General features: G+C 34.9%; 2 protein-coding genes across 16 annotated transcripts in view; one reads left to right on the top strand and one right to left on the bottom strand.

Annotated features, from left to right (window-relative positions):
* Positions 1-332: 332 nt before the first annotated feature.
* On the bottom strand, positions 333-5,670 carry bnip3 (BCL2 interacting protein 3). The gene is made up of 6 exons (XM_042735968.1): positions 5,376-5,670; positions 3,793-3,961; positions 3,614-3,692; positions 2,559-2,665; positions 2,286-2,435; positions 333-1,299 (listed from the first exon to the last, which is right to left on the bottom strand). The coding sequence occupies exons 1-6, from the start codon at positions 5,416-5,418 to the stop codon at positions 1,257-1,259; spliced, it is 591 nt and encodes a 196-aa protein (XP_042591902.1). The 5' UTR covers positions 5,419-5,670; the 3' UTR covers positions 333-1,256.
* A 1,002-nt stretch (positions 5,671-6,672) lies between these two features.
* The window catches only part of LOC109107573 (janus kinase and microtubule-interacting protein 3-like), a 40,940-nt gene continuing 34,008 nt past the window's right edge, over positions 6,673-13,604 (top strand). For all 15 annotated transcript variants that reach the window (XM_042735961.1, XM_042735967.1, XM_042735960.1 and 12 more), the window contains exons 1-3: positions 6,673-6,816; positions 7,044-7,143; positions 11,394-11,632. In XM_042735961.1, coding sequence (XP_042591895.1) covers positions 11,498-11,632 — 135 coding nt within the window. In that variant the 5' untranslated portion in view covers positions 6,673-6,816; positions 7,044-7,143; positions 11,394-11,497. The remainder of the gene's footprint in view (positions 6,817-7,043; positions 7,144-11,393; positions 11,633-13,604) is intronic.

The raw sequence follows: 13,604 nt of genomic DNA, 5'->3' as shown, positions 1-13,604 counted from the left end.
TTACTCCAGTCTTCAGCGTCACAAGATCCTTCAGAAATCAGCTTTTGCTAATATGCTGCTCAAGAAACATTTATCAATGTTAAAAACGAATGTGCTGCATAATATTTACTGATATATTTTTTTAATGAATAGAATGTTCAAATTTGAAATAGAAATATTTCGTAACACAACAAACAAGTCTTTAATTTACTTTCAAAGATTATATATATATATATATATTATTATATATATATATATATAATATATATATATAATCTTACTGACCTCAAACTTATAAATGATAGTGTAAATGTGAGTATCCTGTAATATGAAGACAGAATCCAAGAGAGATGTTACAGTTGGCAGACATTTATTTGTTGATACAAAACCACTATTGACACACACTGAATACAATTTTTAGAGACTACAGAACATGCACAGATTTACACAATTTCCCTTAAACTCCTGCCTGATTCATTAACAGTTTTAAGGCAATCTCGGCTGAAACCCGGACCCTTCAGAAAAACGAAGAACATCTGTGATTGCAGTTCAGGTGAGGCAAACTTGATTCAACAATTTTGCAGCTTATATTGGACATTTAATAGTGATTTCAATCGACATTCAGAAAAGTGTTGATATGGTACTCAACTTTGTGGCTAGTATTTACTAAAGACCATTGCTTAATTGTATAATACTGTGAACAGCTTGATTCCCAAAGCAAAAGTCTGTTTTTGGTGTCTGAAACATCATAAATACAGAAACTACCTCAAGAAACACAGAAATGGTGACAAGGTAAAACAAGTGCTATATTGTTATATCATCAAATGTTGAGATGTACTATAAGATACACATACAATCCCTGTTTTGATATGGTGTAGATAGTTAAATCTCTTCCCAATTCACAGTCTGCAGTTACACTGGAGATCCAGCACTTTAATTTCCCTTATTTTATGATCCTCTCATAATATTCTCAGTAGTCTTGGTACGAGTTAATACAAAATTATGAGGATGCATTATCTAATTCTATCCGGCATGTGCCCATAAGTCTAGCATGGCCTTCCCTGTGCTGATAGCCCTGGAATGGACTGGCATTATGGGAGAGGAACTATGGGAAAGGCCAGTGGAATACACAAGGGGAAAGCGAGGCAGTGAAAGGAAATGTGTCACGTGACCTCGTCCTATCTGCGTCTACACAAGCACTGATTCACGACAAAGCAGCTGAGATGGTGGATGTGCATATATGAGATTTGTCTTGTTTCTTGGCTTTTCCTGCTCCCTCAGAAGGTGCCAGAAGTAGTAATGCGCCTTCCGATGTACACCCTGAAAAGACAAAATTATTAATAATCAGACGTGGCATTGGTGGTCATTTTAGGATCTGTACTATAACATGCATTTGATGCACTTTCAACTTTCTCCTCCAGGTTGGTTTTTCCATTCTCGGCTGCTTTGAAAGCAGTCGTAAATCAGTGGATTGTTTTTGTGTCAGCAGAGCTGTGAGCCATCAGCGGAAAACTGCTAAGTCATGCTAACCCCTGTGGAGCGCTAGCATGCAGACTGCATCCACTGCTGACTCAAAAATAACCCTGGATTTGTCACTATAAAAGGATCCATATCTAGGATTTTAAAATCAATATTGATAAATAATTATAAAATAATGCTTTGAATTTGATAATCTTTGATTTTGGAATTTCTGAAAAAAATGTGAAGTTGTGGGAGGCTGTTAGTTTATTGCTATGTGGTTGCTAGGGTGTGCCTGTCATGTTTTGGGTGGTTGTTTATTGGCCCAAGTCAATAGAAACCACCCACAGCTCTATTCTAAATTCTATTCCCTAGATATGGCTTGGGGCCCGTTTTTTTTTTTTTTTTTTTTGTCTGAGAGGCACAATTAATATGACCTGACCATGTAGTTATTATATGTCTATATAGTATATTAATATTTAGAATTTTGTATTTTTATATTTCCAGTTTATTTTATTTTATATTTTAATAATTTTATTATTTAGTCATTTGTATTGTTTTGTCTTTTTTATATAGCTATTTTATTTGTATATAATTTGTCATTTTTGTACTTCAACTTCAACTTATTTCAGTAAGCTGCCAAAACAATCAGGGTTATTATTGTTAGTTTAAACTAAAACCATAAATATTGCCATTAATTGAAATCAAATATAAAAAGTATTTTATTTCAGCTAGTTGCCATTTCTATTTTCATAAAAGGTCGAAGTACTAAAATAACAAAAATTAAATATAATTAAAACAACTGAATTATTCCACAAGTTACTGGTTTGTTTGTTTAATTGACTCACCCGAGACCCACAGCAAGGATGTGTGAAAGGACAAGAGAGGGCAGGAAAACCTTGAGGAATTCTGCGGAGAAGATTCCTCCCTTCATCATCACACTGGTGTTCCTCATGCTGAGGGTGCTGGAACGCTTCGGGTGTCTCAGCAGAAACTCCCTACAAACACATTTACTGTGTCATCTGCTTGATCTTACTCATTACTATGATAAAGAGATGATTTTCATGCTAAACTGGTTCATTAAGAGTATTAAACAGTATGTTTTCTCAAGGTTTAGGTACTTGGGCGGCAGGTTTTCCGGTCGACTCGACCAGTCCCAGATCCAGTCTGCATTTTTCTTCATCAGGATCTCCACCTCTTTTCTCCTCTCCAAATAGTCTTCCTCTGATTAAACCGGACCACAACAAAATTAGACTAACTATTGTTTCTAGTAATTTTATTGGCCATCTTATAAAGTCAGATAATTACATTGAGCTTAAGTGATTTTGAACAATAAATAGCCATGACTTAAAAAAAAAAAAGGTCCCACCTCATTTTGGCTGTTTTTAAATGCAGTGTACTTCTGTTAAAAACATGGATTGTTGAGAGCAGTGCACTTATTGTGTTCATGCTGTATTGAAAAACACCTTTGCTGCTATTTAGGTGGGATGAGGTTATGATTAAGGTTAGGGACAGGTTTTGTGGTATGGTAGGTTTAAGGGTGGGTCAACAGTGTAATCATATTAATTATATAATTACATTCAGTTTTTTTTTTGTTTTGTTTTTTAAGATAAGGAAAATGTGGAAACACATATGTACATTAAGTGCACTGTATCAAATGAATCATTTAAATGTTAATACTAGGATGTTAAAATCTCTTAATAGTAAGTAAATAAATAAAAGTGGGTCCAAAATTTTAGAACCATAAAAAATCCATATTTCTAATAGAATATTTTATGACTGTTTTTATTTTTATTTCAGGCTAAGAAACCATTATTTTAAATTTCCTTAAGTCTAAGTTTTTCTTGACCATTTAAACACTGAATCATTTAAACGTCAGTACTAAGTAATTAAAGGCACTTAAATTAAAATTGGATTCAAGCCAAAATGCATATTTCATATTTAATCCTATTTTATTATTATTTTACTTTATTATTAAATATGTTTTACTTTTTAATATAGATTAACAATTTTTTTCAGGGCTAAAAAACGCTATTTTATATTTCCTGACGATTCTACATTTCTTGACCATGGTAAACTTGAATCGTACATTATAAAGAATTTATAACAGTAGTATACCTGTTTTAGTAGAATTTAATGAAGTCATGACAAGGTAATATGTGCTGCTAATATCTACCTGTGAGCTGTTCTTTCCTCCGGAGCTGTGGACCTCGGAGCCCCTGCGCAAGTGCAAAGGAGTCTGGGATCTTGGAGGACTGGTGAGAACATTATAAGATTTATTACAACATGCTCATCCTATCAAACTAACATCTTGTGTGCAGTTCATGCACTAAATTAAAGTCTGCTTGTACTGACCTGTCACATGGCAGGCTTCCTCTTGAGCTGCTCCTGCCAGACTCGTGCTGAGCATCCAGCAGCATCTTCTCCAGGTCTCCGCTTGGGGCGGTGCTGGCAGACTGTTCCTCAGAACCTCCTTTAGGAGTGCTGCCACCTCCATTATTAAAATGCAGCTCCACCCAGGAACCTGCAGTAAAACCAAATAGCATCTAGGTCTTTAGTGATGCATGAAGATTTAATTGCTGTAGTTTTTAAGCTTTTTTTAGAAGTTCTTTATAATATAAATGTTAAAAAAAAAATATATATATAGACCGTCAAGTAGGGGGTATATATATATATATATATATATATATATATATGTGTATATATATATATGTGTATAGTGTGTGTGTGTGTGTGTGTGTACCGCTATATATATATATATATATATATATAATATATATATATATATTATATTATTTTTTTTTTTTTTTTTTTTTTTTTTTTAAAGCCCCCCAATCTCATAATGCAGCAGCATTGTTTGTATTTATATAAGTATGCAAGACACTGCTTGCAAATGTTCCTGTTTAGTACACTTAATCTTGTGCACTCACCTATTGTTGGCCTTCTTAAGAATCAATGTATTGCAAGCATCACATGTCATAACGTGTCATGCATATTTTATCGACATGACATTGAAAACTGGGCTGGGCATGAATCAGTGATCATAACACAGCGCCCAAAATATCCAGATAAACAGAGAACATGCCAGCACTTGAGACTCAAGGCAGCAGTCAGAGAAAAAATAAACACAGCTCTGGCTATGAATAGCTCATGATGTCAAATATTTTTTTCTCTCGGCATCCAATAAAATTAGGCTGTGTAAACCCCACCTCTCTGAAGTAGTGATGAAGACTCCTTTCTGTGAATCGGTTCTTTCAGACGGTTCGTTTCAAAGAACCGGTTACACTGGTTTAGTGATTCTTTGCGCCATTCCGTGGTGACTTATACATGTATTTATTTTTATTATTTTGTGTGTGTGTGTGTGTGTGTGTGTGTTGGTGGTGTGTGTGTGTGTGTGGTGGTGTGGTGTGTGTGTGTATTTTGTGTGTGTGTACGTTATATTGATAAGGTTATTTCCATTTACAAAAATAAATATATATATATCTTCTCGGGTTATGAATCAGACACATTATATCTTCTCGGGTTATGAATCAGACACATCCGGAAAATATCAGATTCGATTGTTAATTTATCTTATTGCGATTCAGACTCGAGATTGGTTCAGTTCGATTCCTGAATGAATCATTCAAGAGATCCGGCTCTAAAGAATCATTCGTTCATAAATCGCACGTCGTGTAGCTTCCATGTTTATTATTGCAGACCACATGCGTCATTACTGTGTTTTTGCACACACCTGCTTCTTCTTACCACAGATTATAACGTTAGATCTTAACAAGCCACATTTAATTTGTATGTGAAACTGGAATTTGATGCATGACATGAACGATCATCGTCTAATTACTGACATATACAAAAAAAAAATACATTTTGCTATTATGAATGTGGTTTTGAGTAGAATCATGCATAAAAGAACATTAACTTGAGCTGTTTTGACATACCCTGAAGGTTTTCCTCGGACACACTTTGTTTTTCAATCGACATTTTAGCTCCCTTGACTGACAAAACAGCCCGAAGAGGATGATTCGCGTCCGTATAAATCCTTAATCAAGAGTCGATACGATACAGAAACGCAGTGTTATCCGCGCGCTGCTTTGTCGATGAGAACGGCTCTGATTTATATATTCTGCACGTCTAGTACAGTAAACAGCATGTGGTTTCATGTGACAGAAGTGGTTTGGGATCTTATTCCATGAATCCACACAGCTGGTGGTGACGCAACATGCGGCTGTGCTCTGGAGGGAAATATAGGGCAAACAGAACGACAACAATACTGGCACCCTGGCACGAGGGATGCCAGATTGCCTGAATCCTCCTCAGAGTTGTTGCCAGGTTGTACAAAATCCTCCTCAAGGTCAGTGGTCCAAACAAAGGTTCACAACAGGTTTATTGTAGTATTTATTTTATTAGGCTTTCTGTTTTTATTTGACATTTATTGTTGTTTTTTATTGTAAAATTGTCGTTTTAATTTGCTTCATTTTCTGCTTGAACCTTTATGTTTTAGATTATTTTTAGTGTGTTCGTTATATGTAGTTTTAGCATTTTAGGACTACTAAAGTTAATCTGTTAACAGGTATAGGATTTAAATGTGTAATGTAATTTAATAATAATAATTGTTTTACCTTTTCATCTCAGTTAAAAGTGTGAAATGGAGATATGCTAACAGATCTCTTTCCAGGTATTATAGGCCTCCTTGGATGACTTATTGCACTCAACAATTGCTCAACCAGTGAAATGAAGCTGTTGGAATTACTACTCTGTCATAACTGCAGGTGGGAACTATTTTTTTCCATTCTGTTTAGTGCCACTAGTGGCCTAGAAATGAAGCTCTGCACCTTTAACATCAGTCATTTCATTGTTTTCCCCTTCTATCTTAGCTCTCCGTTGCCATCTCCAGGGCTGGAGGATAAATCACAGCACTACATTTGAATGATGATATTGTTCTGAAGTATTATTTAAGCCATGCACAATGATGCAGTTTCAGTCAGCAACCATATGGAAGGAGCAGCATGCTGTGTGAATCCTGAATCACTTCCAAAAAAAACAAGAGCTATGCAACGAGTGGAGTAACACGGCCCACATGTGTGTAGTTGGTTGTTATTTAATACATAGGCTGGATGATGACGTGATGCTGTGGGACTGAGATGCAGTTGCAGTGCATTGTCCAGCGGGCGGCTACAGTAGCTGTCTTTCCCTCTGTCTCTCTCACAATATCAACCCAGGATAGAAGCCCGGCTTCACGCATCCCGCAGAACTGCCAGATCCTAGTGTGTATGCATGTGCACACGCCTGCGCATATGTGTGTGTGTGCCATCCTCCCCTCCTCCTTCCTGCCGGCATCATCCCTCACTCTCCATCAGGGATGGTGAGGGAGTGTTTATGGTAAGTGCGAGGAATCAAACATCTCTTGCTTCAAAATCTCTCCTCTAACATGCAGTAGCTACCTCCCATTCTTCCATTTTTATGTTATTCCATCCTGGTGATCCGGCGTCTGTATTGCTGAGGATCCAGCTGTCTGTGCAGACCACAAGCGGCTCGGTTCTAAAGGGATTTAAGCATCTTCTGCATGGAATTCAGGGCATGACAACATGCATCCCTTGTCGTTTCAGAGCATGTGCTGTGAATCACACGGAATGATGGCAGACCAGCAGCTCCCTGGATAAACCCTGCAGACTAAAACAACATCACAACTCAAACCATGCACTTAAGGTGAGTCTCAATCTTTATGCATTGAATTCCTTTCTAGCAGGGTGGCATCAAGCGTGCCATTACCATATAATGATCCTGTTATCAGCCTGCTGGGATGTTTGTCAGAGCTGTCAATGCAAGCCAGTGCAAAAGGGGAGATACTGATCAAATGATGCTTGTAGGAGCTACAGCCTCGCTTGCGCAGGTTGGAATAACATCCACAGGCTGGCGTCTGCCCACTGGGACGTTTGTTGAAATGTTCTCAGAGGGCCATCTGTGATGCAAAGAGGCTTGTTCTGCTTGACGTTTATTTTCTTCAAAAGCCTGGCAGAGAAACAGCACGGGTTGCATAGGTTGTATTTATGATGCAAGCGAAGGATGACGAAATGTGCATCTTTTTTGAGCATGTGTTTGGCAGCCTAAAGGAATGAACTCGTTGACTTCAGATGAGGGGGTTTAGAGAGAGTTTTAGAGGAAGTTTTGGTATAAGCAACAAAATATGAATGCACATGGATAGATTTATGTTTTAAGCATTGGCTGTGATGCAAATAATTGAAAGAAGGCATGGATATTGACTAGATGTCGCTTTCAAAACGAGTTTTCTACAAACAGGTTGCATGATGTTGATTCACTTATAATAACATGAGAAATGTGTGTTGTTTTAGCCTCTACAGTAGGTTGCTTTATATAATTGGAGAGGATGCAAATGATAGTAGCAAATATTTTTTAAATAGACTAATCAATGATGGTGAATATGCTTGCTTGCATATACTTTTGCACCAGGTCAGGAACCTGTAAATATGCAATAATAATTCAGATTTAGTGTTATTTTAGTATCATTGATATACTGTTATATGTTTTGTAAATATCTGAATTAGATTTAATTTTTATATTATATATTTTCTGTTTTCACTTTAATTTCTTGGTTTTGTTATGCATTTTTGTCTTTTTTTTTTAGTTTTGTTTTAAATGTCCATATAGTTTTACATCATAATTTATACATTTTTTTATGATTTTAAACAAAAATGAATGAAAAAAATTGTTTTATTTTATTTCAGATCATGTTTTTTATTTCAAGTAACAAAAATGTTTAGTCAACTAACCGTTTAAGTTTTAAGAGCAGCTAGACATTTTTATCATTCATTTTAGAGCATATTGCATAAAGTCTGTTGAGTCACTGAAATTCACTCCGATTAGACACTTCAAGTAATCTCAAATCCAGAATTTTAAAGAAACAATTCACTCAAAAATCTGTCATGTTCGCCACTCATATGGGATTTCTGACCCGTTATGATCTTTACATAGCTTAGACTCAGTGTTGAATTAGCATTAGACAATAGCAGATCTGTATCTGAAACAGCTTGTGATATTTATTTAGCTTTGATAAGGTGATGAGAATTTAGTAAGAGATCCGGCTGAGGCGGACAGTAATTGAGCTGTACCTCAGAGCTGTCATTATAGCTGTTTTATGTGTGAAAAGTGCCGTTATCTTACCCAATGATCCACATAATGTGTTCAGTTCAACTGGGCAAAGCTGAAGGGTGTCTTTCATCACGTCTAAAGTGAGATTATGTTAAAGAATGAAGTTAGAGATGCCTACTTCAGTACAGGATTGCAAAAATACATTTATAAAATGTAATTATTCAGTTAAAAGGCTATAAGTACATTTTGAAACTGGTTATTGGATTTTCATTTAAATTTCAAAATCATTGTCAATCTGGCCATTATGTAGTTTATAACTAGTTCTAATGCTTAATTTAAACACAATTTGATACTTGTTCAGGATGATTATCTATTAAACTGTATTGTTTTTAGTATTTTAGTGTTTAGTAAACTATAATGCTTCTTCAAATAACTATCTGTTTTTAAAATATAACAACTGTCAAATGTCAAAAGTGATTCAGACATGCAGTAGCTGTGCTGCTGTGTCTAGAATGGAGCCACAAAGTACAAAAGTATTCAAGGATTTAATGGAGACACTTGCAAAGTGCATCTCTGATGTGATTACATGCTCAATAAAAATGTGGTAAACTGAGTGCTTTCAAATCAAACAAATTACTTAAAAATGCTTGTACATATGTGTAATTGCTCTTTTGCGATTATAAAAGTGGTTTAAACTTAAAGATGTTTTAGAGATCTTTTCTGTCCTATTTTGTCCTTTTCCGATTATCTGTAATCTACAAGCCAGTTGGCATGTTGCTAGATTCTTCTCATCTCTGGTCTGCTGAGATGATCAGTCAAATATACAGCTGAAAAGATGTTTCTGTGGGGATTGGATGTGGATTTAGGATTTGTAATAGTGGTAAGCAGAGAAAACCTTCCAGTTTCTCTTTCCAGAATCTAGACTGCTAAAACAACAAGTGGGTCTTTTTAATATAAAGCGCTTTTTGGTGCTCAAAGTTTGCTATTTCATTGCTCAATGGGCTACAAAAACTTTGTCTGAGATGTTTCTCCATGAGGAAATAAAACACAAAAAAATACCTCAACTGTTGACATACTGCTTAGATCAGTTGATTAGAATACATTTGGATTTCAAACTTTTGTATCTTGGCAAACTGGAGCACATTGAGATCTCCTCTGAAACTATAGAGAAGATGTGAGGTTATGAGAAGCAGGAGACTTTGGCTCCATTTGCTCTTCACTTAATTTAATTTCTGTCAATTGAGATGTGATTTGAGTTCATTTATTGATTAAACTGGAGTCAGGTAGTCTCAGAAAAGAATGCTTTATTGCAAAAGAAGTAAGACGCCAGCCAGTTACTCTCACAGCCTTCTTACTAATAAAGTGTTAAACACTTGAAAAAGGGCAATCAATGTCAATTAGTACATAATCTGATGTTTATACAAGAGATAAAAATCACTATTATAATGAGAGGCTTTTATCATTAATTAATCAATGATAATTTAAATGAAGGAATTAACCATTCAGTGCTGGCCAACAGAGATTAGCATTTGTGTGATGTCACAGCGATTATTCCCAGTGCTTATAGAAACTTATCTCTTCTAGTTAAGATGATCCTCACGTTTGTGACAGGTCAGGATATGAAAGAGAAAGGTGCTGCCTGTTAAAAGCACAAAATTACACTTCAGTTTGACTTGACAAGCAAGGCAACGGTGTTAATAATATATTATGAACTCCACAAAAGTGTTGCCAGATCTTACTAAACCTCAGATAAAGGGGAACTTCTCTATAAAGTATTCAATTATTTATAACACTGTTACCACTCTCTAGAGAGCAATGGCTACAGAAAATTATTTACACAATATTTATTCAGATAATATGTATTTATGTTTATATTTAAGGGGGAAATCATAAATTGTATTAAAATTTTATCTGGCAGAGAACAGACTCTCATTTGGTATTCAGCTCATGTGTCTCTGTTTTCTGAACTGTGAGCCTGTGACTTAATCAATAAATGGCACTAATACCATTTTCTCTGTTGTAAAGTCAACATTCAACTCAGTTTGCAACCCATTTTACTTCAATATTCTTATGCTTTTAAATGTCTAAAAGTGATAGGATTGTGAAAATCGAATCATCAAAACCAAAATTAAAACCACAAAACAACATAAAACATCATAACAAACGAATATCAACATATAACACAAAAAAAAACATTTTCTTCATTTATTCCAAATAAGAATAAAATGTATAAATTAATTGTTCCAAGATTGTGCATCTAAAGTAAAAATGGGTCTTAATTGAGTATATGTTGACTTTAAAGGGTAACGCCATCACAATATGAAAATTTTGTCATTAATCACTTAACCCCATGTTGTTCCGAACACATAAAAGCTTTGTTAATCTTCGGAACACAATTTAAGATATTTTGGATGACTGTTCACTTGCAAATATTAAAGTGTCAAATTTTCAGTTTTCTTGAATTTGGATTTAAAGTTATTGTAAAAGATGAATATCAAATATTTTAAACCTTATTGGATTTAAAGTTATTGTAAAAGATGTCTTGTGTTGGTTTTAAACTTGAATTAATATCAAATATTTTGTGGCTTTTAGTCCATTTCTGTTAGCTTTAATGTCATCTAGTGTGGTACTAAAAGATGACAAAATACATTTTAAAAAATTAAAAAATTAATTCCATTAAAATAGAAAAACAATAAAAACAATACAACACACCCATCATAACTGTAAAAATTTCAAATTTAAAATAAGTAATGGGCTTTTTTTATTTGTATTTCAAGCTGATTTTCTTCTAGTGAAAGTGTCAAACTCTCGGTGAGCTTTTTAAATCCTTGTTTTCTTGTGAACTGCAGGTGGGTGGAAAGATGTAGCTGAGGAACAAACGGAAACCAATCTTGACCGTTCACAAACTCAGGTCATCCCTGAAAGGGGCGTGGCCTGTGGAGTACCGCCCAACATGTCCAAGAAACCCCCAAGTGGGCGGGGCAAAGGGGAGCGGCCTGATGCCATGGCAGCACTGCAGGCAGCCAATGAGGAGCTGAGGGCCAAACTCACCGAAATCCAAATTGAACTGCAGCAGGAGAAAACCAAGGTTTGAATCTAGAGCTGTATACTGTTTAAACGACTCCATTTCAGATGTATTATTTTGTTTCTGTATTATGTAGTTTGACTACATTCAGGCTGGAAATGGCTTCTCAGCGGCATCTGGCAGTTTTTAATGTTGACCTCATTTCATTCTGTATATTTGAAAGATTTATTTTCTCTAGAGTTCAGTCTCTTTGTTGTCACTTCATCTTCTTTTGTCACAACGATTGCCTTTTAATTCTTGTTCTCTGTGGATGGAAGAATCAGAGCCAATGTTTCACAGTCCCTAGGACAAAATATTTGTTATTTGTAGTACTTGCTGTATGAATCTGTAATTGATATAAACTACCGTTAAAAAGTTTGTGGATACTATAGAAATTTGGACATTTTGGAAAATTAATATTTAGCAAGGATACATGAAATTTGATCAAATGTCACAGTAAAGACTTTATATGTTGTTATAATAATCCTAACTGTTTCATGGTTTCCACAAAAATATTAAGCAGCATATAAGTAAATTGGCATATTAGAAAGATTTCTAAAGGATCATGTGACACTGAAGACTGGAGGAATGATGAGGGAAATTCAGCTTTGCATCACAGGAATAAATTACATTTTAAAATATATTTACCTTGAAAATAGTTCTTTTAAATTGTAATAATATTACTGTTTTTACTTTATTTGTGATCAAATAAATGCAGCCTTGGTAAGAATAAGAGACTTATTTCAAAAACATGAAAAAAATCTTTCTGACCCCAGACTTTGGAACGGTAGTCGCTTACATTCAAACATTCATTTGGTTTAAAACCAGCCTTAAACAAATATTCACCCCAAAATAAAAACACTTTCATATTATATAATTTATTCATTATCATTATTTGATCTCTTTACGCACAATCTTTTGTTATTTATTTATTCATTTATTTATTGGAGCATAAATATATATTTAATTTTTTTGACAAGCAGAGCACCCTGATTTCATGCAAGAAGCACTTGAGAAAATTCAATCCCTCAAATGTTTTATGGATTGGGCTTATTTTCTTTAAGTGGCTGCGCGTGTGCTGTTAGCTGCTTTATGGCTTCATTAGCACTGGGAAACAGTGTTAAATGAGGGTGAAACAATGTCAGGCTAGCTTGTGACTGACTGCAGGTCAGGGGGAAATGATCTAGCTTAGTCCATTATGTCTGTTGACTGTCTTGTTGATCTCAAAGGGTGAAGATGGTGTTTAAGAGGCGTTAGAGTATCCAAACCATCCATGGCCTGATGATTGACAGATGGGTGTGAACCTCTGTTCACTGTCATACAAACACTTCATTTGTTTGATCGAATATGAGCAAAATGCACTAATGTCTCAGTTATTCTGTTGTGACATTGAACTGAAGACATTCTCGGAGATGAAAAACTATGTACTAGGTTAAACCTGTGATCTAAACCTGCTCATAAATCATTAAAAAAAAATGAGAGCCAAATGGAAAAGATACTAGAGAATAATTCAGAATGCTATTAAAAGTATTTTGTAAAACAGTGAGGTTCACAGTTTGGGAAAAGTTCAAATAGTCTTTTGTCGTAGGCTTTTGAAACTTCGATTCATAAATGTTGGTTTGCTGTCGTTGGTAGCGCAAGGGCTGCTTGTTTCATAATCAAGGTTTGCTGATTCTTATGCACAATGATTGCAAATGATGCATGTAAAATATAAAGGATATATGTAAAGATTTAAGTCACACATCATTAGGCCAGCCTATGTAAAACTCAAAAGTAAAGAGAGATTGTTTACTAGTTGTTGTTTCTTATCATTTAATGACATGATAATAAAACATGAAGTATATATTTTTTATAAATAAAAAAGAACATTTGAAATATAACATTTATAGCTCTGTTGTTTTTGTTCATTTTTGTTTTTGTATCATCATAGACTGAATATATTTGAATGCTATTTTACAGCTTTTATGTATATGCAATTTACAGTATATTGGCTTTG

The sequence above is a fragment of the Cyprinus carpio genome, chromosome B12 (genome assembly GCF_018340385.1).
Source record: "Cyprinus carpio isolate SPL01 chromosome B12, ASM1834038v1, whole genome shotgun sequence".
Lineage (NCBI taxonomy): Eukaryota > Metazoa > Chordata > Actinopteri > Cypriniformes > Cyprinidae > Cyprinus > Cyprinus carpio.
This window is presented reverse-complemented; position numbering and strand designations above follow the sequence as displayed.

What these genes read in the sequence shown, in the direction of transcription:
- bnip3 (XM_042735968.1), bottom strand. Translation starts at nt 5,418, where the DNA reads ATGTCGATTGAAAAACAAAGTGTGTCCGAGGAAAACCTTCAGG. An exon ending in GGAAGCCTGCCATGTGACAG is followed by an intron (nt 3,693 to 3,792) that starts GTCAGTACAAGC and finishes TGTTCTCACCAG; the next exon opens with TCCTCCAAGATCCCAGACTC. An exon ending in CCGGAAAACCTGCCGCCCAA is followed by an intron (nt 2,436 to 2,558) that starts GTACCTAAACCT and finishes ATGTGTTTGTAG; the next exon opens with GGAGTTTCTGCTGAGACACC.